We start from the raw sequence: 20,734 nt of genomic DNA, 5'->3' as shown, positions 1-20,734 counted from the left end.
TAGACATTTAAGCCCATTTGTGCATTTCTTTTCAAGATACTTTCTTTGAACCTTCTAACTGTGAAAGGCCTGGGAAGGTGGTGTTAGAATGAACGAGAACTCATTTTCTAAAGCGACACTGTAGACACTTGATCTACCATTAAAAAAAAAAAAAAAAAGTCACAGCTTCCTACCTTGAAAACAAACATCTCACGGCGAAGAATAGCTAGAGTGTTAAAGTTCCCATCGCAGATGTTGGGTTTGGCTCCAGGATACGAAGGTCTGCCCGTGGGAGGCCGCGGAGGTTTGGGCCGGTCGTTTTTCCTTGGGTCAGCGGGAGGAACAGAGCGGTGTGGGGGCACCGTTGGTAGAGGTCTTGTTGGTGGAGGAATCTTGTCAGGTGGACCTTTTGAAAATATGAAGCCAGCACTTGGCTCAGTTAAAATTGGAAGAGTGCTAGAAAAAACGCTACAGAGGACAGTCACTCATCAGTGAAGGGTTCTAAGTGAGCTAAGAGGTCTTTAAGATTGTATATTTACTGAAATAACAAACCATTTTACCCAACAAACTGTTGCCAAGTCCATCAGAGACTGCCTTTATCATGCTGAATTCTAGATTCAAGTAACTAGGCCTTCTTTGTTAATTTTTAATGATTTAGTTTTAAATAGCTTCACCACAGTCCTTATTGGATATGCTGCTTTGAAATCTTTTTTGGAAGTAGGTGGTATATTAATAATAAATAAATTAAAATGAATACTGGAACCCTGCATGTAAACGCTACTAAAGTCAATCCTAGATTTTGAAAGATGATTCTGAGCAAATATTTCTAAACATTAACAAATCAAAGTTTATTCTATCCTATGTACCTAACTGTATTTTATAACCTTTTCTTGACTTTCATTATTTTTTTCTAATGAAATGTTTTAACAAATTGCTAGTGTTTCATTTGAATACTAAATCTAAAACGCCTATTGATTAAAACACTACGAGGTAAAATATTAATGTGAAGTAGTATTTCTAAAAGGAGGTTTCTGAATCAAGCTAAAGTTTATACATGTAATTTGGTACAGATGTAAAGCATCATTCCTCAAGGGATTTATGTTTTAAGAAAGAAATACAGAGCTGTTCACACTTAATATTTAGATATGGAAAGAATACTCTTTTGCAGACCTTCAGTCTAGACTACTAACTCATGAGGTCATGAGAAAGAGCCTCCTTTCAGTTAACTACTTCAGCAGAATGTCTGATGACACACACATAGGCCGAGGCTAGCTCATTCAACATAGAGGCTATTTAGTTTTGAGTTCAAGACATTTGTTTTCTCAATATCCCCCCAAAAAAGAACAGCAACAAAAATTGACTTTTTCCCCCTCAAACTTATTTTAACCCTGAGAGAATTCTCACCACTTTGAAGTTGAAAAACTAATACGTGAAAAACAAATTAGTGAATTTAAACTATGATACTTGAAAAACATAAATTATACTTTCTGAATACTGAATATTAATATACATACAGCACACATTTACCTTTGTATTGTAAAATGAAAGCTTCATTTTATTAATTTAGTAAAGCATATTCTCTACATGTAAATTATAAATGTCAAGTTCTTAACAGTTAAATTTTGTGTGAAATACATGTCTTTATAAAAGTCAATGGCCATGTTGAGGGAGTTAGGATTTAAATATGTATAATAGTCTCTCTTCCTTTTGTCTTAATTTGCATTCATTGACTGAACCCCATAAATGAAAAAAAATTTTACTCTACTAGAAATTCATTTTGAATTACATGTGAAGAAGACTCTTGAGAGTGCTTTGGACTGCAAGGAGGTCCAATCAGTCCATACTAAAGGAGATCAGTCCTGGGTGTTCGTTGCAAGGACTGATGCTAAAGCTGAAACTCCAGTACTTTGGCCACCTCATGTGAAGAGTTGACTCATTGGAAAAGACTGTGATGCTGGGAGGGATTGGGGGCAGGAGGAGAAGGGGACGACCGAGGATGAGATGGCTGGATGGCATCACCAACTCGAAGGATGTGAGTCTGAGCAAACTCCGGGAGTTGGTGATGGACAGGGAGCCCTGGCATGCTGAGATTCATGGGGTCGCAAAGAGTCGGACACAACTGATCAACTGAACTGAACTGATGTGTTAGAAAACTAAGCCATTTGTTATTTTTTACTCTTAGTCAATAACTACATGCTTTTGAGTTTATTCTGTTATATCCATTACACAAGATTATTTTCAGCATTTTCAAAAGTGGTTTGTTAGGATCTAACATCAAATATCAGTGAGAATCAATCTGTCAGCTTTTATCAAAGTGTCAGTCTCTTCTAGGAAAGTCTTCTAACTCACTGTGTTTATTGGTTATATTAACTTATTACATATTACCTGAATTTTAAATACTAAAGTTTATCACATCTTTACTATAATTTCAGGTTTCAATTAACTCAGTAAGGAAAGTTTATCGGTGCCTAAGCTTTCCCATAATTTGCACATTAAGATATCTACGATTGGTGCCAACCAGACTTGACTGATAGAAGACTTTTGCCAATAGGTCAGATTTTCATTCAATATTTTTCTCTCTAATACAACACTTAGAGCATCTATCTCAAAAAAGACAACACAGAAGGAATTCTATACTTCACTACTGAGTTCATCAAACTGAATCGGTGGTGACCTACCATATATCTTCTGGATGCCCTGTAAGTCATCACTGGGCAGTTTGAAGTTGTCGGTCTCCATGTACTGGTAAAAAGGGGCCATGATGGCAGTAGGGTCGTTGGAGTGTTCCAGCCCCAGAGCATGTCCCAGTTCATGAACTGCCACAAGAAATAAGTCATTTCCTGTGCAAATGAGAAGAAAAGGCATCACTGTAACTAAAATCCAAGCATAGAATTGACAAGGACAACTGGTATTACCAAAATTTTACCCAAGGAAAATAAGAGAAATTCTTTAGTTCAACAATCAGTGTGATTTTTATCATTGCATGACCTTTGGGTAAAATCCAACATGTTATTTTTAAAAGGGGGTGATTGGTGGTGAGGAAGTGATGAAAATGAAGTTACAAAAACTTAGAAACTTCAAGAGGAATAAAGAGCAAAAGTTGAAGAGAGAACAGTAGCATCAGAAATTGCTACTGCTGCTGTTGAAATATCCTAGAAAACAGGAGATATACTATATCTCACTTATGTGATCTTCATAGCAGAAATTGCTACTGCTGCTGTTGAAATATCCTAGAAAACAGGAGATATACTATATCTCACTTATGTGATCTTCATATTGGACATAATTCTAACAATAGCTCAGCAAAAAATACAAGGTACAATCCCTACTTTTACACAAATGAGTAGATTAAGGCATAGGGGGTGACAAATTTTTTCAACAATAGTAAATCTTTGCATTTACATAGCTGTGTCTAGAACTCAGGTTATTATAATTCCTAGAATATGGCTTATCTTTCTTACCAGCCTAGAATATAGGAATATAGGAGTGTAAAATAAAAGTCATAGGGTAGCAGTCATAAAAACTAGGAATCTAGTCTTAGCTCTGCAAATACAAATTCTAATCAATTAATGCATGATCTGAACAAAATATATTTATCTTAGAACTCTCAGAGACAGTTAATTTGACTTTGTGTAATCAGACCCCTGCAGATGGCCTCTACATGCTGTCCACTCTTGGATCATCATAAGTCAGCACCTGAGAACAGAGCCAGTCCTTCACGAATATTTGTTCATTCCAAAAATTTAATTGAACCACATGAGTATCAATGAATGGGGGGTGTTATTCTTCCAAGAGTTATGTTTCTAAGTGATAAGTTTAACATAGCTGAACATAAAATGCAGTTTTAGGCGGTTGACTTATTACAAATGCTAAAGATTTCAGTGAACTTCCTGAGTCTCACTTTAAGGAACATTCCTTTCCAACTACTTTTCAATGTAATCACTGTGGTAATTACTTGCAGAGGGCTATTTTTTTAAACATGAAAACCGGGTGCATAACCAGTAGTTTTTTTTATTCCATTCTGGAGTACTCTGTCAGAGGGATGGGATGAAACCATGGGGCTGACTGCACACAGAAAGGAGCCATTCAAACATTTCTGGGGCTTACCTGAGTTTCAGAGAATATCTGTTTAAATACCAGTGGGGAACAAATTAGAGAGGCTTAAAAAGAAATAGAAGTTAAAAGAAAAATAATATAATATGCATTATCTGTAATAAAAATGTTGACTACCTTTATTAAGTTTAAAAAGTTTACTGACTCTGCTCTGGGCCTTTTGACCTGTGAGAAAACCTGTATTTTCTCACTTAATTCCCACAGTTCTCCAGTCACTATAATCATGTCCACTTAAAAAATTTAAAAAAAAGGCTTAGAGACATGAAATACAATTTGCAAGTTCATGTAGTAAGACATAGGTGGATTTCTGTCCTCAAAACATTACATTTTAATAGGGGAGACCAGAGAGAAACATGATAGAAAAGTAAAATAAACAGGATGTTACACAGTGAAAAATTAGACTGATAAATAATAAGGCAGAGAAAGAATAAAGTCAGAGAGGAAATGGAGCCTAGAATACACAGGGAATTTTAGAGAACAGTAATGGTTTTGCTTTCTAGGCTGACTGCAGTGGGGATCACTGAAAGGTTTTGAGCTGAGGAGGGACATAATCTGACTTCCATTTTGACAGGATCATTCTGGAAATTACTTATGATAATCAAATGCAGTGGGCAAGGGGCTCAGCATGATTAAATCTCTGATGTTAGTGTATTAATTCAGGCAAAGATACTAGTGACCTGGCCTAAAGGGGGTATAATGAAGGTATACAGAAGCAGCAAAATTCTTGGTACATTTTGAAACAAGAATCACATAGCTTCTTAAAAGACAAAATGCAAGGTGTGAGAAAAGAAAAAAGTCAAAGATAACACCATGTCTTTTGACATCAGCAACTTAAAGAATGAAGATACCATTCAATGAATGGCCAAAACACTAGGAAACCTATCATTTGTTGCCTTGCTTTTTTGTTTGGTGGAGGTGAGAAGTGGATAGCCTTACCAGGAGCTCATTCTTTGAGTGTTAAAAATGGCCATGGAAAAGTTTTAGAGATTCAAATAAATAAGGGAGTGATTTTTGACTTGCCAGGGTATTTATCTCATGTAAGGAAGGAAGTGATTACATTATGGGATAAAAGATTGTAGCAAGATATGGTGATAAAATTAAGATCATCTCTTAAATGATGTTGTGAAAGGATATTTGGTGTCATGAGGCTAGTAAGAGTGAGCTGGAGAGATACTCTGTGGCAGTCATAATAGAGATCAGAAATTGAGATTTGTAAGAGCAAGATCAAGGATATATCTATGGGAGTGAGTCTCTGAGTTAGAGTGGAATACAAACTCATTGGATGGGAGATCCAATAACTTAGAGGGCTGAACACTGGAAAAATTTATCTACCTGACCATTGAGATCACCAAGAATTAAAATAAATGTGGTATTTAGCAGGGGCAGGAAAGAGTAGGACAAATTGAGAAAGTAGCATTGACATATATACATGTCATGTGTAAAACAGATAACTAGCAAGAAGCTGCTGTATAACACAGTGAGCCCAGTCTAGCACTCTATGGCGACCGAGAGGGCTGGAATTTAATTATGACCGATTTGCACTGTTGTACGGCAGAAGCCAACACAGCCTTGTAATTATCCTCCAGTTAAAAATTAACTGATATCGAAGGGAATAGGATCAAACTGGGAGATAAAGTCGTCAAGGATTCGGGAGAACAATGTGGGTGCTGGTAGGTGACTACAACAAGGGGAGACACGGATGGAACAGTCCAACAACATCAGTCACAGCTTGACGTTTCTATGGAGGAGACTGGGAGCATGATCCTGAAGTGGCGTTAAAAAGAAAAGACAAGGGTCATAGCTCACATCCTGCAGTAAAAGGAATGTGGGGGAGAAAACAGCTAACATTTTGAAGGAATGGAGAGACTAAGTTTAGTTACCAAAAGAATCTAAAGGGAACATTTTCAAAATAAGTTGATTATTATCAAAGAGGTTTTGCTGACAATGGACTTGGAACATCTCTGGAGTGAACAGCTTCAGCAGAGAGAAGGAAGGAAACGAAGGCAGAAATGGCAATGTACAAATCATAAGAGAATGAGAGTCCCAGGGGTAAGGGCTGGCCTGTGCTTCCTGTGGGAACAGATAAAAATGGGAGGAGAGGGCCTGAAAATAAACCTTGTGATGCAAAGGTATCAAACAAAAGAGATCACTATTACTTTAAGAATACATTTAAAGGAATTAAAGAATATGGTCAAAGCAGGGAGTGAAACTTCAGGGGGTATACAGGAGGAAAATGTATAATGGGAGAAAGGACAGCTTCCTGCACCCACCTTTGCTTCAGTTTTTGTTATTTTTCCTCTGCCTACAAGATACTTCCACATTCTTCAGCAAGATAGCCAAGATCTTTTATCCATATTCCTTTCTCCTCCTTTACAACATTACTTCCTATTTCTTTTCCTTCTGTTACCCTCTTTCTAGTTATACAAGTATGTGCTTGCTCAGCCCTGAAGGCAAATGCATGAACTGTCTTCCTCCTAGAATTGAAACACACCTTCCTTTGTTTGGTGTGTTAAAGTTTAGTGAAGTGAAAGTCTCTCAGTCGTGTCCAACTCTTTGTGACCCCATGGACTATACAGTCCATGGAATTCTCCAGGCCAGACTGGAGTGGGTAGCCTTTCCCTTCTCCAGGGGATCTTCCCAACCCAGGAATTGAACTCAGGTTTCCCGCATTGCACGTGGATTCTTTGACCACCTGAGCCACAAGGGAAGCCCTCTGGCTGTGCTGGATGCATATCAAGCTGATTTGGTTTGAATGCTCAAATGTTACCTTCTCTGTAAGTCCTTCCCCGAAGGGGTACAATTACCACGTGCTCTCTTTTTGCTCCCATAACCCATTGTGCATCACCTTATCATAAACCCAGTAGCATTTTATTGTCATCATCTCTGAGCAGGTCTTCCCAGTGAATTTTGAACTCTTTAAAGACCGAACTTGTGCACCATATATCTCCGTGCCCTCAGTTCAAAGACATTGTCTGACATCTACCAGATGATTAATCATTAAATGACTAATGATTGTCCGACTCTTGTGACCCTGGGGACTGCAGCCCACCAGGCTCCTCTGTCCATGGGATTCTCCAGGCAAGAATACTGGAGTGGGTTGCCACCAGGGAAGGGCAGATGCAGGCAGACGCTTTAAGGTTAAAGCGTGTGCCTGCGTCTGCCTGGAATGGGAGAAACCTGGGTTTGATCCCTGGGTCAGGAAGATCCCCTAGAGAAGGAAATGGCAACCCACTCCAGTACTCTTGCGTGGAGAATCCCATGGAGGGAGGAGCTTGGCTGGATACAGTCCATGGGGTCGCAAAGAGTCAGACACGACTGTTAAATGAGCTGAATGAGTAAATGAGTTTGCAGGAAGTGGAGGACTAATTAGAATTTGAATAGTAAAGAACACAATGTCATTTCCACCTAAATATAGTTCAGATTTTTTTCTTCCTCCCACAAACTTTATCGAAGTACAAATGACAAAATTGCAAAATATTTAAATTGCACATTATGGTACTTTGATATATGTTTACATCATGAAAGGATTCTCCTCAGTGAGTTAATAAACGCATCCATTACCAGCTTTCTTTCTTTGCGGTGAGAACTCTCATCAAATTGCAGTGATAAAATTCAGTATCATTAACTATAGATCCTTAGAAATTATTCATCTTATAACTGAAAGTCTGTACTCCTTTAACGTTTTTCTGCCTGCCCACTCCCCAGTTGTTTTTCAGACTATCATGGGTGGAAAGAGAAAGAAATGAGGTGAGAAAAACTGAGGAGACCACTTCTCTTATATGGCATCAGACAGTGGAACTAAAATACGTGAGCACTCAATAAATGTCACTAAGTTGCTCAAAAAGTGCCAGAAGATAGTTGTGTTTGAAGTAATGAAAAAGGCTATGATCTATAGGAAATTGTTGGAGAGTGCAGAACAAGGTTGCTTTTGTAAAATATTTTAGAGGAGGAATTATAATGATTGGAGGGGCCAAGGACTGAGAGTGGGATATTCACAGTGTTTGGAGAGTGGAAAATCAAAAGGCACAGGAGGGCAGATTTACTGGAAAGCAGGACTTTGAAAGATTACATTTTGAGTTAAAATTAAAAAAAAAAATACGATGAAACATGCTTTTGTGGATCATCCAGCAAGCATGCGCTAGTCATGGGCAGAGATGACAGAAAGAAGGCAGTCATTTAACTAGAGACATAGGAACCACAGGAGTGTTTGTGAGTATATAATATACGGAGAAGGCTTCAGATTGTGTCTCAGAGGACACTCACAGGTGAGAGGAAGTAGGGAGGAAATGAATCACAGGTATTTTACATGTCAGACGTCTAATACCAACTCTGGAATGACCACCTTTGTGTTTTTATATCAAAGATATATTCATTAAGATACAAATCTAATATTGATGAGATACTGCAACCACAAATAAGGTCCAAAGTGGTAGGACAGGTGTATGCTCAGCATCTGTGCATACTCATGCCCAGGAAATACATTAAAGGGTCTTTTAGGAAGCATTACTACCAATAAAGCTAGGAAAGGTGATGGAATTCCAGCTGAGCTATTCAAAATACTAAAAGTTAACATTGCCAAAGTGCTGCACTGAATACGTTTGCAAGTGTGGAAAACCCAGCAATGGCCACAGGACTGGAAAAGTTCAGTTTTTTGTCTCAATTCCAAAGAAGGGTAAGGCTTAAGAATGTTCAAACTACTGGACAATTGTGTTCACTTCCTATGCTAGTAAGGGTATGCTCAAAATCCTTCAAGTTAGGCTTCAGCAGTACTTGAATTGAGAACTTCCAGATGTATAAGCTAGGTTTAGAAAAGGCATAGGAACCAGAGCTCAAATTGCCAACATTCTTTGGAACACAGAGAAACCAAGAAAATTTCAGAAAAACATCTACTTCTGATTCATTGACTATGTGGAAGGCTTTGACCATGTGGATCACAACAAACTAAAAATTCTGAAAGAGATGGGAATACCAGACCACCCTACCCATCTCCTGAGAACCTTGTAGGCAGGCCAAGATGCAACAGTTAGAACCTTACATGGAACAACTGACTGGTTCAGAATTAGGAGTATGTCAAGGCTGTATACTGTCACCCTGTTTATTTAACTTACATGCAGAATACATCATGTGAAATGCTGGGTTGGATTAGTTACAAGCTGGAGTCAGGATTGCTGGGAGAAATAACAACAACCTCAAATATGTACATGATACCACTCTAATGGCAGAAAGCAAAGAGGAACTAAAGAGCCTCTTGATGAGGGTGAAGGAGGAAAGTGAAAAAGCTGGATTAAAACTCAATGTTAAAAAAACTAAGATCATGACATCTGAAACCATCACTTCTTGGCAAATAGAGGGGTGGAAAAGTGGAAGCAGTGACAAATTTTCTCTTATCAGGCTCAAAACTCAACACGGATGGTGACTGCAACCATGAAATTAAAAGACACTTGCTTCTTGGAAGGAAGGCTATGACAAACCTAGGCAGCATATTGAAAAGCAAAGACATCACTTTGGCAACAAAGGTCCATATAGTCAAAGCTATGGTCTTTCCAATAGTCATGTATAGATGTGAGAGTTGGACCAAAAAGAAGGTTGAGTGCCGAAGAATTAATGCTTTTGAACTGTGGTGTTGCAAATGATTCTTGAGAGTCCCTTGGACAACGAGAACAAACCAGTTAATCCTAAGTGACGCCAACCCTTAATACTCATTGGAAGGACTGATGCTGAAGCTCCAATGCTTTGATCTGATGGGAAGAACCAACTCATCGGAAAGGACCCTGATGCTGGGAAAGACTGAAGGCAGGAGAAGAACGAGGTAGAGGATGAGACGGTTGGACAGCATCACGGACTCAGTTCATGCACATGAACTTGGGTGAACTCTGGGAGACGGTGAGAGACAGGGAGGCCTGGCATGCTGCAGTCCATGGGGTCGGTGGGGAGAGAAGAAATTAGCCAAGATGGCATCTCGAGGCTCTCTCGCCCCACATTTTGTAAATAATGACTATTTAACAGCTGAGATTGCTTATAGCACTGCGTGTGCACAGCGCGAGGTACTCGCTTCGTCATGGGCTGCTTTGTGCAATACTCCTGTACAGCTTCACCATGAAAGCCCCGGCTGCTGCTGTGCCGGGACTACACTGGAGCAGCAACATGGTTATGCTCTATGAGGTTATGTTACGGCTCCGTTATGGCTTGGTTATGGTTATGTTGTGGCTGCTGCTATGGCGGCTGTGCCAGCCAGGAGACAAGAAATGTGTCTGCAGTTCCTACAGCTTCTCACATCTTCTTCCAGCCTCTTCACTCACGCCTTGCCTACTCTGGGCTCAACGAACAGCGTGCACAGTGTGAACAGCGAGACAGACAGGATGAGAAGCAGTACAGGTTCACCAAGAGTCGGATACAACTTCACAACTGAACGACAAGAACTATGCAAACTGCAAAGAAGCTGCAAAGTGGTAGGACAGGTGTGTGCTTAGGGTCTGGGCATACTCATGCCTACAAACTGCACGTAAATTTGGCTGGAATGTGCTATCAGTGCGCTAAAAGTGAGAGACGTTTTTATCAAAAACAGACCTCATGACAAAACAGGAATCCATCAAGCTTGCACTGGACCAACAAAACAAGGCTGTGGAACCAAGAGCAGAAGACAAAATGGTTTGCACTCAAGGCTCCCAAGATGCTATGGTGACCTCCAGGCTTGGCCAGATGATAGCACTGGTTTGGAAAATACCTTTAGACTCTCCTGCCCTTTTATCAAAACAGATACAACTTCTTTGTCAGAAAGTCCCAATGTGATCTTACAGGATATGTCTTGTCTTTATTCTTCAAAAGGGAATAAATCCAACCTTCATAACCTTCCTCCTGTGTATTATGTCCCCTTCCCTAGGAAAAAAGTAACCTGCACTTTGTTCTTAGATAAATATGTAGGAATTCATTCTTTCCCTCTTGGTCAGATAAATATCACTGTTAGCCATGTATCAAACTTTTGGACCTTGTTGAATTAACAAGTACTTCAAATCTCTCATAGAAAACAGTGTTTTATTCACTTTTTTTTTTCCTTTCAGCTAGTAAGAGAATGAAAAAACCACAAAAAGTAAGACAAAGTGATAACAGCAAAAATCATATTTCATATATCTATTCACAGATTAATCCAACTTCTTCTAAGCATCTTTCCTAAGAGTGGAGTCATTCCTTGTTTAAGAAATAAAGTAAGGCTTTAGAAGAAAATTAATAGGCTTAGGACATGAACCCATGACCTATTGAGTTTGCCACAGCACTTTTAATCAGAAATACTGGCTAAACGCTCCAAGTAATTACCATCCTTCAGATGACTGGCAATAATATAATTAAAACTTACTGAAGATTCATAATAGTTTAAAAGAGTAAGTTGTTAAGTAAAGTACCAGTTGGTAGTTTGAATTCTACTTAGAACAGAAGTTTCTGGCCCATGATGAATTTTAGACAATTAAAATGCACCAGACCTTTCGCCTAATGATGAAAATAATAACTGCTTCTGTAACTTATCATTAATTTACATGATTCAAGACTCTCAATTGCAATATGCCTTGATCTTATCAACATGCAGGAGACAAAGGAGAAATCAGCTTATTGGCTCTTAATACAGAAATAGTACTTGCTTCTTTTGTACGATTTTGAGATTTGAGTGTATTGCTTTCAATTGAATCCCTAATCTTCTTCACTTCATATACTCCAATATAATTTCAGGATACTGAACTGTATATTATCAAATATAATGCATTATTTAAAATTTCCTTGTCATACTTATGTCTTTGTATTTCATTCTAAACTTTTTCAACCCTCCATTCATTTCCATTTGCAACTCCTTCTGCTAAAAGCGTATCTTGAATATCAAAAATGACTATACAATATTTCATATGTAAAAACTGTTATATGTAATCATGACATTCATAATCCTATAAGTATTAAAACATCAGCATCACTAAATCAATCTGTTTTTGCCCTTACCTTTGACTGTCCCAGTCCCTCCAGAGGCAATCACTAACTTGAATTTTAAATTTCTCAATCTCCTGTTTATAGTTAATCAAATGTGTGTCTTTAAATAAATTATAGTTTTATAAATGCAGTATCATTCTGTATGTCATCTTCTGAAACTTTCTGAAGGTCCGCATTTGTTTTTCTAATATCTTTTTGTTTACCTCTGTCAGTCTTACAAAATTTTTTAACCCTTCAAAACAAAATTGAGAAACACCTCTTTGTCCATCTCCCCAGGTAAACTTAGTTTCTCTGTCTCTATGTATCCTTGGCCTTTTGCACATAACTTGATTGTAACACGTATCATAATTTCCCTGACAGCTTCTGATGCATGGAAATACTTAATATTTACTTGTAGGTAAAATGACTGGGAACATATTTGAGCAAATTCATAATTTCTATTTAAGTATGTAATTTAAAATACTCAAGTCCATGTCTAGAAACAAAACTCTGAAATCATCATGAAATCTCTGATTAGTGGTAGTTACCTCAGTGCCTAATAGATAAATAGGATGGGCCTCCTTAAACTTCTGTCCTCTCAAACTATCCACACACTGGTTTTGCCAGTTGAGCAGCTAAAGAAATATGTGGGAGTCAAATCTCCAAGGTGGCCCACATGACTTCTACCCTCCTGATATTTCATTATATGTACTTGCTGGAGTAGAATATGGTAGAAGTGATGGTATGCGATCTCCAAGGTTAGGTCATAATATTCATCAGGACTTCCTTCTTGGTTATTTCTCTCTGGAGAAATAGTTCCCATGTCCTATAAACATCTCTCTATGCAGAGGAGTATAGGTAGAGAACCAAAGCTTCCTAGCAAAGAGCTACATGAGTAAGCTTGGAAGTAGATTGTACAGCCTCTTCAGGTAACTGCAGACACAACCAATAATTTCACTACACATGTGCATGTACCTTGAATCAAAACCACCCAGTTTAACTGCTCTTGGATACTTTACCTGCCCCCGCTCCACCAAACTGTATGAGATAATGAGTGTGTTGTTTTAAGTTGCTAAGGTTTGGGGTGACTTATTTTTTATGCAGTAACAGATAAATAATATGGGACATTTAAGCACTCTAATTCCTCACTATGTAGTTAGGATTAGCAGATAGGAAAGAAAAGTTAAAAAAAAAAAAACTGGGTAGAAAAAGAAGATACTCTGAAGCATCTGAGTATTTGTACAATAATCCATATATATATATATATGTATATATATATAAAGTGTCTTAAATATTGTCCAGTCCAATTATCTCTACATAAACTGAAAGGTTTGGTGATAATTCTAACTAAATTTGAGAAAAATCTGTGACTGCAAACTTTCACAGATAAAAGTATCAGCTATTTTGCTGCCTCGTATGTTTTTGTCCAATATATAAGACCTGTTTGGTTGCCCCTTTATTTCTACTCTCTTGGTGCCTCTCTGAAGAGAGGGCCTCTTTCTTGATGGTGGTTTAGTCGCTAACTCATGTCCGAGTCTTGAGACCGCCCAGGGACTGCAGCCCGCCAGGCTCCTTTGTCCATGGGACTCTCCAGGCATGAATACTGGAGTGGGTTGCTATTTCCTTCACCAAGGGAACTTCCCCACTCAGGAATTGAACCTGCGTCTCCTGCACTGCAGGCAGGCTCTTTCCCAACTGAGCTATGAGGGCCTCTTCCTTGCTAGCCAGCAAAACCTGGGGTCCCTGCTGAGGAGCCAGAAGAGTCTGGGAGACATGTGAAAAAATAACAAGAATAACATGCTATGTGTTGACCACTTATTATGAACTAGAAGTATGTCACTGAGTTTGTCATCAAAACCTCATGACTGAACATTCTCACTCCCTCCGCCAATAACGCTTTTGAGACTGCGGTACTGGCTCAGTCAGGCTCTCCACCCGGGAGAGCTAGGCCCCATCCTCCATCATGGCCGCCCACCTCTGGACGAGTCAGATCCCTACTGAGCTCTGCAAGGTGGGACGGGATAGAAGCTGATTTGGGGTAAGATTTTCACACGTCCCTTATTTCCACCGCTACTCTCATCGAGCCTCCAGTTCCTCAAGCGTCTGGTGCACTTCCGTTGCCTTCTTTCTGTCCGCTGTTCCTGGTCTCAACATTTCACTAATTCCCCAAGGTTCTCAAGCTACGGAATGACTCCTTGGCTCCTCCTCTGGATGCTTTCTCTCAACTGAGTCAGAGTTAAGACTATGAAAAAGCTTATTATTACAATAATTTATTAGTTGTTACCATACATGAGCTAATATGAGGCAAGGAAGTTACAATTTTGAATAGTGTTTACCTGTGTGCCATGCAAATCTGACCATTTTATTTAATGACAACTCTAATTTTCTTTCACATATGCTCAAACCTTTAAAGTGTTTTGTACTGTTAAAGTGTATAGTATTATTAAGGACGTCTCCAGACTAGAATTAAAGGAAAGAAAAAGTTCTCGTAAAGTGTTAAAAAAGCAACACAAAGAATATCAGTTAATATTCACATGTAGTATGTCTCACCATATTAGGTAAATTTTGTTATTATCACTATTTCCCAGATCAGGAAATGATGACTTTCGTAGATGGTGTGACTTGGCCAAAGTTACCTAGTAACTGGCAGGAACTGAGTTAAGCCCCCTTACAGTCTAAGCCCTGTACAATGTCAAGAACCTCCATCCATAGTTCATCAGGCACTCTTTTATCTATCAGATCTAGGCCCTTAAATCTATTTCTCACTTTCACTGTATAATCATAAGGGAGTTGATTTAGGTCATACCTGAATGGTCTAGTGATTTTCCATATTGTCTTCAATTCAAGTCTGAATTTGGCAATAAGGAGTTCATGATCTGAGTCACAGTGAGCTCCCGGTCTTGTTTATGCTGACTGTATAGAGCTTCTCCATTTTTGGCTGCAAAGAATATAATCAATCTGATTTCGGTGTTGACCATCTGGCGATGTCCATTGTAGAGTCTTCTCTTGTGTTGTTGGAAGAGGGTGTTTGGTATGACCAGTGCATTCTCTTGGCAAAACTCCACTAGCCTTTGCTACTGCTGCTGCTGCTGAGTCGCTTCAGTCGTGTCCAACTCTGTGCGACCCCATAGATGGCAGCCCACCGGGCTCCCCCGTCCCTGGGATTCTCTAGGCAAGAATACTGGAGTGGGTTGCCATTTCCTTCTCCAACCTTTGCCTTTGCCCTGCTTCATTCTGTATTCCAAGCAGATGTTGGCAATTTGATCTCTGGTTCCTCTGCCTTTTCTAAAACCAGCTTGAACATCTGGAGGTTCATGGTTCACGTATTGCTGAAGCCTGGCTTGGAGAATTTTGAGCATTACTTTACTAGCATGTGAGAAGAGTGAAACTGTGCAGTAGTTTGAGCCTTCTTTGGCATTGCCTTTCTTTGGGATTGGAATGAAAACTGACCTTTTCCATTCCTGTGGTCACTCCCGAGCTTTCCAAATTTGCTGGCATATTGAGTGAAGCACTTTCACAGCATCATCTTCCAGGATTTGAAATAGCTCAACTTGAATTCCATCACCTTCACTAGCTTTGTTCGTAGTGATGCTTTCTAAGGCCCACTTGACTTCACATTCTAGGATGTCTGGCTCTAGATGAGTGATCACACCACTGTGATTATCTTGGTCGTGAACATCATTTTTGTACAGTTCTTCCATGTATTCTTGCCACCTTCTTCTTAATACAAGATGTTTAAGCTGGTTTTAGAAAAGGCAGAGGAACCAGAGATCAAATTGCCAACATCCACTGGATCATCTAAAAAGCAAGAGAGTTCTAGAAAGAAATCTGCTTCCGCTTTATTGACTATACCAAAGCTTTTGACTGTGTGGATCACAAGAAACTGTGGAAAATTATGGAAGAGATGGGAATACCAGACCACCTGACCTGCCTCTTGAGAAACCAATATGCAGGTCAGGAAGCAACAGTTAGAACTGGACATGCAACAACAGACTGGTTCCAAATAGGAAAAGGAGTATGCCAAGGCTGTATATTATCACCCTGCTTACTTAACTTCTATGCAGAGTACATCATGAGAAACACTGGATTGGAAGAAGCACAAGCTGGAATCAAGATTGCCAGGAGAAATATCAATAACCTCAGATATGCAGATGACACCACCCTTATGGCACAAAGTGAAGAGGAGCTAAAAAGCCTCTTGATGAAAGTGAAAGAGGAGAGTGAAAAAGTTGGCTTAAAACTCAACATTCAGAAAACTAAGATCATGGCCTCTGGTCCCATCACTTCATGGGAAATAGATGGGGAAACAGTGGAAACAGTGTCAGACGTTACTTTTTTGGTTTCCAAAATCACTGCAGATGGTGACTGCAGGCATGAAATTAAAAGACACTTACTCCTTGGAAGGAAAGTTATGACCAACCTACATAGCATATTGAAAAGCAGAGACATTACTTTGCCAACAAAGGTTCGTCTAGTCAAGCCTATGGTTTTTTCCAGTGGTCATGTATGGATGTGAGAGTTGGACTGTGAAGAAGGCTGAGCACCAAAGAATTGATGCTTTTGAACTGTGGTGTTGGAGAAGACTCTTGAGAGTCCCTTGGACTGCAAGGAGATCTAACCAGTCCATTCTAAAGGAGATCAGTCCTGGGTGTTCTTTGGAAGGAATGATGCTAAAGCTGAAACTCCAGTACTTTGGCCACCTCATGAGAAGAGTTGACTCATTGGAAAAGACTCTGATGCTGGGAGGGATTGGGGGCAGGAGGAGAAGGGGACAATAGAGGACGAGATAGCTGGATGGCATCACTGACTTGATGGATGTGAGTCTGAGTGAACTCTGTGAGATGGTGATGGACAGGGAGGCCTGGCGTGCTGCAATTCATAGGGTCGCAAAGAGTCGGACACGATTGAGCGACTGAACTGAACTGAACAGTCTAGGCCCACGACAAAAAATTAATGTGTTCTGAGGAAGTCGATTTCTTTACTTTGTCCTTGGCCCTAAACATCTTCTCAAGACTTCAGAGTTTGCATCCAGAAGGCAAGGGCCACCCTATCAAGCCTCCCGTTCAAAGTGAACAGCTGTTGCACAGCTGCTGCATAAGAACTCTTTCTAAGCATCCTTAACAATAATTTCTATTTCTTTTCTCCACTAAATGAATGCCAAACTTAATACTTTCAAATGTACTTCCTAAGTACAATTCCAGCTGCTCAAAAAGTTTTAATCATTTTCATTGCTTCTAATTTTTAATTAAGTCTAAAAGGCTTGTAGCAAAGAAAATATTTTCTAAAGAAAAGGAAAGAGTACTGCTAAAATTAGGAGAAGGGTAAAGTACATGGATTTTCATTTTCACGTTACATTTCAAAACTTTTCCCTAGATACTGAGGAGAGTTTCTGGGAATGTTACAGAGTTTGCCTGTTGGGATGCAGTTACATTCGGAGCATGCCACTGATTTACAATAATAAGCCATAACTAAACACCAGGCCTTTAAAATATAAGGAAAACAAATAGCCATCTAATAGTTCTTCCAAAAATCAGTAAAGGTATTTCTAAAGATATCTACCACCAAACATTTATAGATTCTAATTTAATAAGGACTTTAGAAAAAAATCATATAATTAAAATAACTTAAATATATCTTAGGTAAAGTGGACACCTTGGAATAATATTTGGATAATCAAGGCCAAGGCAAATGCTTTACTCATTCAGGCTACGGTCTGGATATGAAGTTTGTTTTTTAGTGAATTCGACATGTGTTCACAACATGCAGGGCTTTCCCTGTGGCTCAGTTGGTAGAGAATCTGCCTGCAATGAGGGAGACCTGAGTTCTATCCCTGGGTTGGGAAGATTCCCTGGAGAAGGAAAAGGCTACCCGAGAATTCCATGGACTGTATAGTCCACGGGGTCCCAAAGAGTTGGACATGACTGAGCAACTTTCACAACATTTAAAATAGTCCTTCTAAAGAAATAAGATTCATTGTGGCTAATTGCACCATGATATTAACAGTTTGTATCCCTCTCCTGCTGAGGCATGTTAGGAGTCTAGAAATATTCTCATTTATGCCCCTTGTCATTTATCTATGTGCGGTTTATATGTGCTATACTCTCCCCCTGGGTAGATCAATTTAATGGTCAAGATGATTCTGGAGGATTACTTTCCTCTCTCTGTAGTGCAAAAGAAATAAATTTTAATGACTACCTAAACAAAAGCAATAGTGTAATAAACACAAATCCATTTCTCAGGAACTTAATTATATATGCTTTCACTGTATGTGAACTTTAAGTACTATCCATTCAGTAGCCATTCTAAGGATGGCTAGTATAAGAATCCCAGTATTATGTGCTATTCCCAGATCAGCAGCTATTTGACATATTTCTTTAATCATTATTAAGTATCCACTATAAGCAAGGAAGCATTTATAGAATCATTGATAAACAATTTATCCTTACATAGTTGATTTTTCTACTGTGGACCAGACAATATGAAACACCATAGTCTCAGAGATAAATCTCCAATGTCCCTTGTTCTTAATTAAGGAACCAAGAGTTTAGCTCAATGATTCTGAGCTTTTTGAGGTTCACAAACTCCTTGGAGAATCTGAGAAACTATGGATATTCTCCCAAGAAAAGTGAATGCATTAGCAATACTGCATGTGATTTTGAAGTTAGGTTTACTTAAGTCCTTTAAGACAGATCAGATTTGAAATGCTAACAGCTACTGTCTGTAAAAGTCTAGTAAATTATATAACTCTGTGTGATCCAATTTCTTTATTTATAAAGTAGGTCTAATATAACCTATTTATAGGGCTGTTGGTGGGTTAAATAATGCAGTGTATATAAAAAACTTCTTAAAGACATAGTTACCAGCTAGAACTATGCTACTTTTAATATCACTGATATTACGCCTATTCTGACTACTCCTACTACTGCTGCCGATGCTACTATTTTATTATCAACAGACTTTACAAGTTTTTGAGTGAAAAGTTCCCTACTTTCTATAACAAGAAATTGAAGCTCCAGTACATTGGGCGGTCAGAGGTCTGAAAACTAAGTGTTAGAACTAGAATTTAAATGTCAGTTTCGACTTTACCAAAACTTGTGCACCAACTGGTTAAACATGGTCTTGATATAAAAATATGTGAGTGACAAGGTTGGAAAGAATATTAAGATCAAGTTTTGAAGAACTTTGAATGCTAGGTTTAAGAGTCAGCTCATTGTGTAGGAGGCAACAGAATTCCTTGAAAGACTAATATGAAAATGGCATTGCTATCGGGTAATTTGACATCAGTATGAAGGTGTGATTGCAGTGAGAAATGACTGAAGGCAAAGGCAGCGGTTACAAGACTGCTTTAATAATCAGAATTACTCGGTGACAGAACCTAACACAAAGGCAGTGATGAAGGGACAGAAAACTGGAAAGGAAAATACTTGAGTCATAGATGATTGAAATCATTCCCTGAGTTACGCTTTTTCCCATTATTAAGTTAGACTTGATCATCATCCCTTAAACAACAAAATATACATAAAAATTGTCTCATATTTTACTACAATTATTGATTGCTAAAGGTAGAAAACTTGAATCTAGATTTTTATTTTAATTTTCAAAGTATACTATTTAGTATACTAAATGGTTATGATGTTAAAAGTTATCTATTGAAGGTCCTTTTATAAATATTTCATATTATTTTCACATAGCATCTAAAATTGACTTTTTGCTGCAATGTTTGAACTCAACTAGATAATGAATAATTAACAAGAAATGGGAAAACAAAATTGTAAAATGTTTCACTCACTTGCTTGTACCAGCTTATCTAGACTGTGATTCCTGCGAGTATTTAACTATACCCATTTCCTCACTGACACCACAGAAGAGCTTGCAAGGTTTACGGTAACAGCATTGATATGGTGTTGCTAATACCTAGGGTGGGTCACAAGGACATAGGTCAGCTCTTTTTGAGTAAAAGCATTGAACTTAGCGTGATGCAAGGAGGCAGAACTGGAGAAAGCATGGCTTCTGTAAACAGCATTCACAGCTGCAAGGTCAAGGTCAATCTGTGTATGCAGCTGCCTTTGTTTCCTCTCAGTGTATCTGTCAAAACGAATTGCCAGTCCAGGTTCAATGCATGATACTGGATGCTTGGGGCTGGTGCCCTGGGACGAACCAGAGGGATGGTACAGGGAGGGAGGGAGGAGGGGGGTTCAGGATGGGGAACACGTGTATACCTGTGGCGGATTCATGTTGATGTATGGCAAAACAAATACAATATTGTAAAGTAATTAACCTCCAATTAAAATAAATAAATTTATATTAACAAAAAACCTTCATGATGCTGGAATTCAATTCATGCTTGCATATGAGAAGAATAATTTGTAAAACAACATTTTTTTTGTTCACAAAATTCCTATTTTTTTTCAGTCTAAATGCTTGGACAGCAGTAAAGTTTTTATTTTACGATGGAGAACCTCCCCTGACACTCATTAAAGACAATCATGAGTATGTACAGTATTTCCAGGAAAATTCTGAGAAAGTAACTTTAGGATGGAGAAGGAAGAAGCCCAAGGAGTAAGGATGGACTGGGGCTTCTGGGCACCCAGATAAACTTGGGTATTTAGCTGGTTCATTTTTATCTCCTAAACGAAAATGAAGACTGGTTAACAGTAAGGCTAAAATTACCAGCTCTTGAGGTCCATAATACAGT

General features: G+C 38.8%; 1 protein-coding gene across 2 annotated transcripts in view; it reads right to left on the bottom strand.

The window, feature by feature from the left end:
* MMP16 (matrix metallopeptidase 16) overlaps positions 1-20,734 on the bottom strand; it is a 379,172-nt gene that overhangs the window by 102,649 nt on the left and 255,789 nt on the right. For both annotated transcript variants that reach the window (XM_069600663.1, XM_069600664.1), the window contains exons 5-6: positions 2,658-2,819; positions 174-385 (exon numbers count right to left, since the gene is read on the bottom strand). In XM_069600663.1, coding sequence (XP_069456764.1) covers positions 174-385; positions 2,658-2,819 — 374 coding nt within the window. The remainder of the gene's footprint in view (positions 1-173; positions 386-2,657; positions 2,820-20,734) is intronic.

Source organism: Ovis canadensis, chromosome 9 (genome assembly GCF_042477335.2).
Source record: "Ovis canadensis isolate MfBH-ARS-UI-01 breed Bighorn chromosome 9, ARS-UI_OviCan_v2, whole genome shotgun sequence".
Classification (NCBI taxonomy): Eukaryota; Metazoa; Chordata; class Mammalia; order Artiodactyla; family Bovidae; genus Ovis; species Ovis canadensis.
The sequence above is the reverse complement of the archived record's forward strand: the minus strand, read 5'-3'. Positions and strand labels throughout refer to the sequence as shown.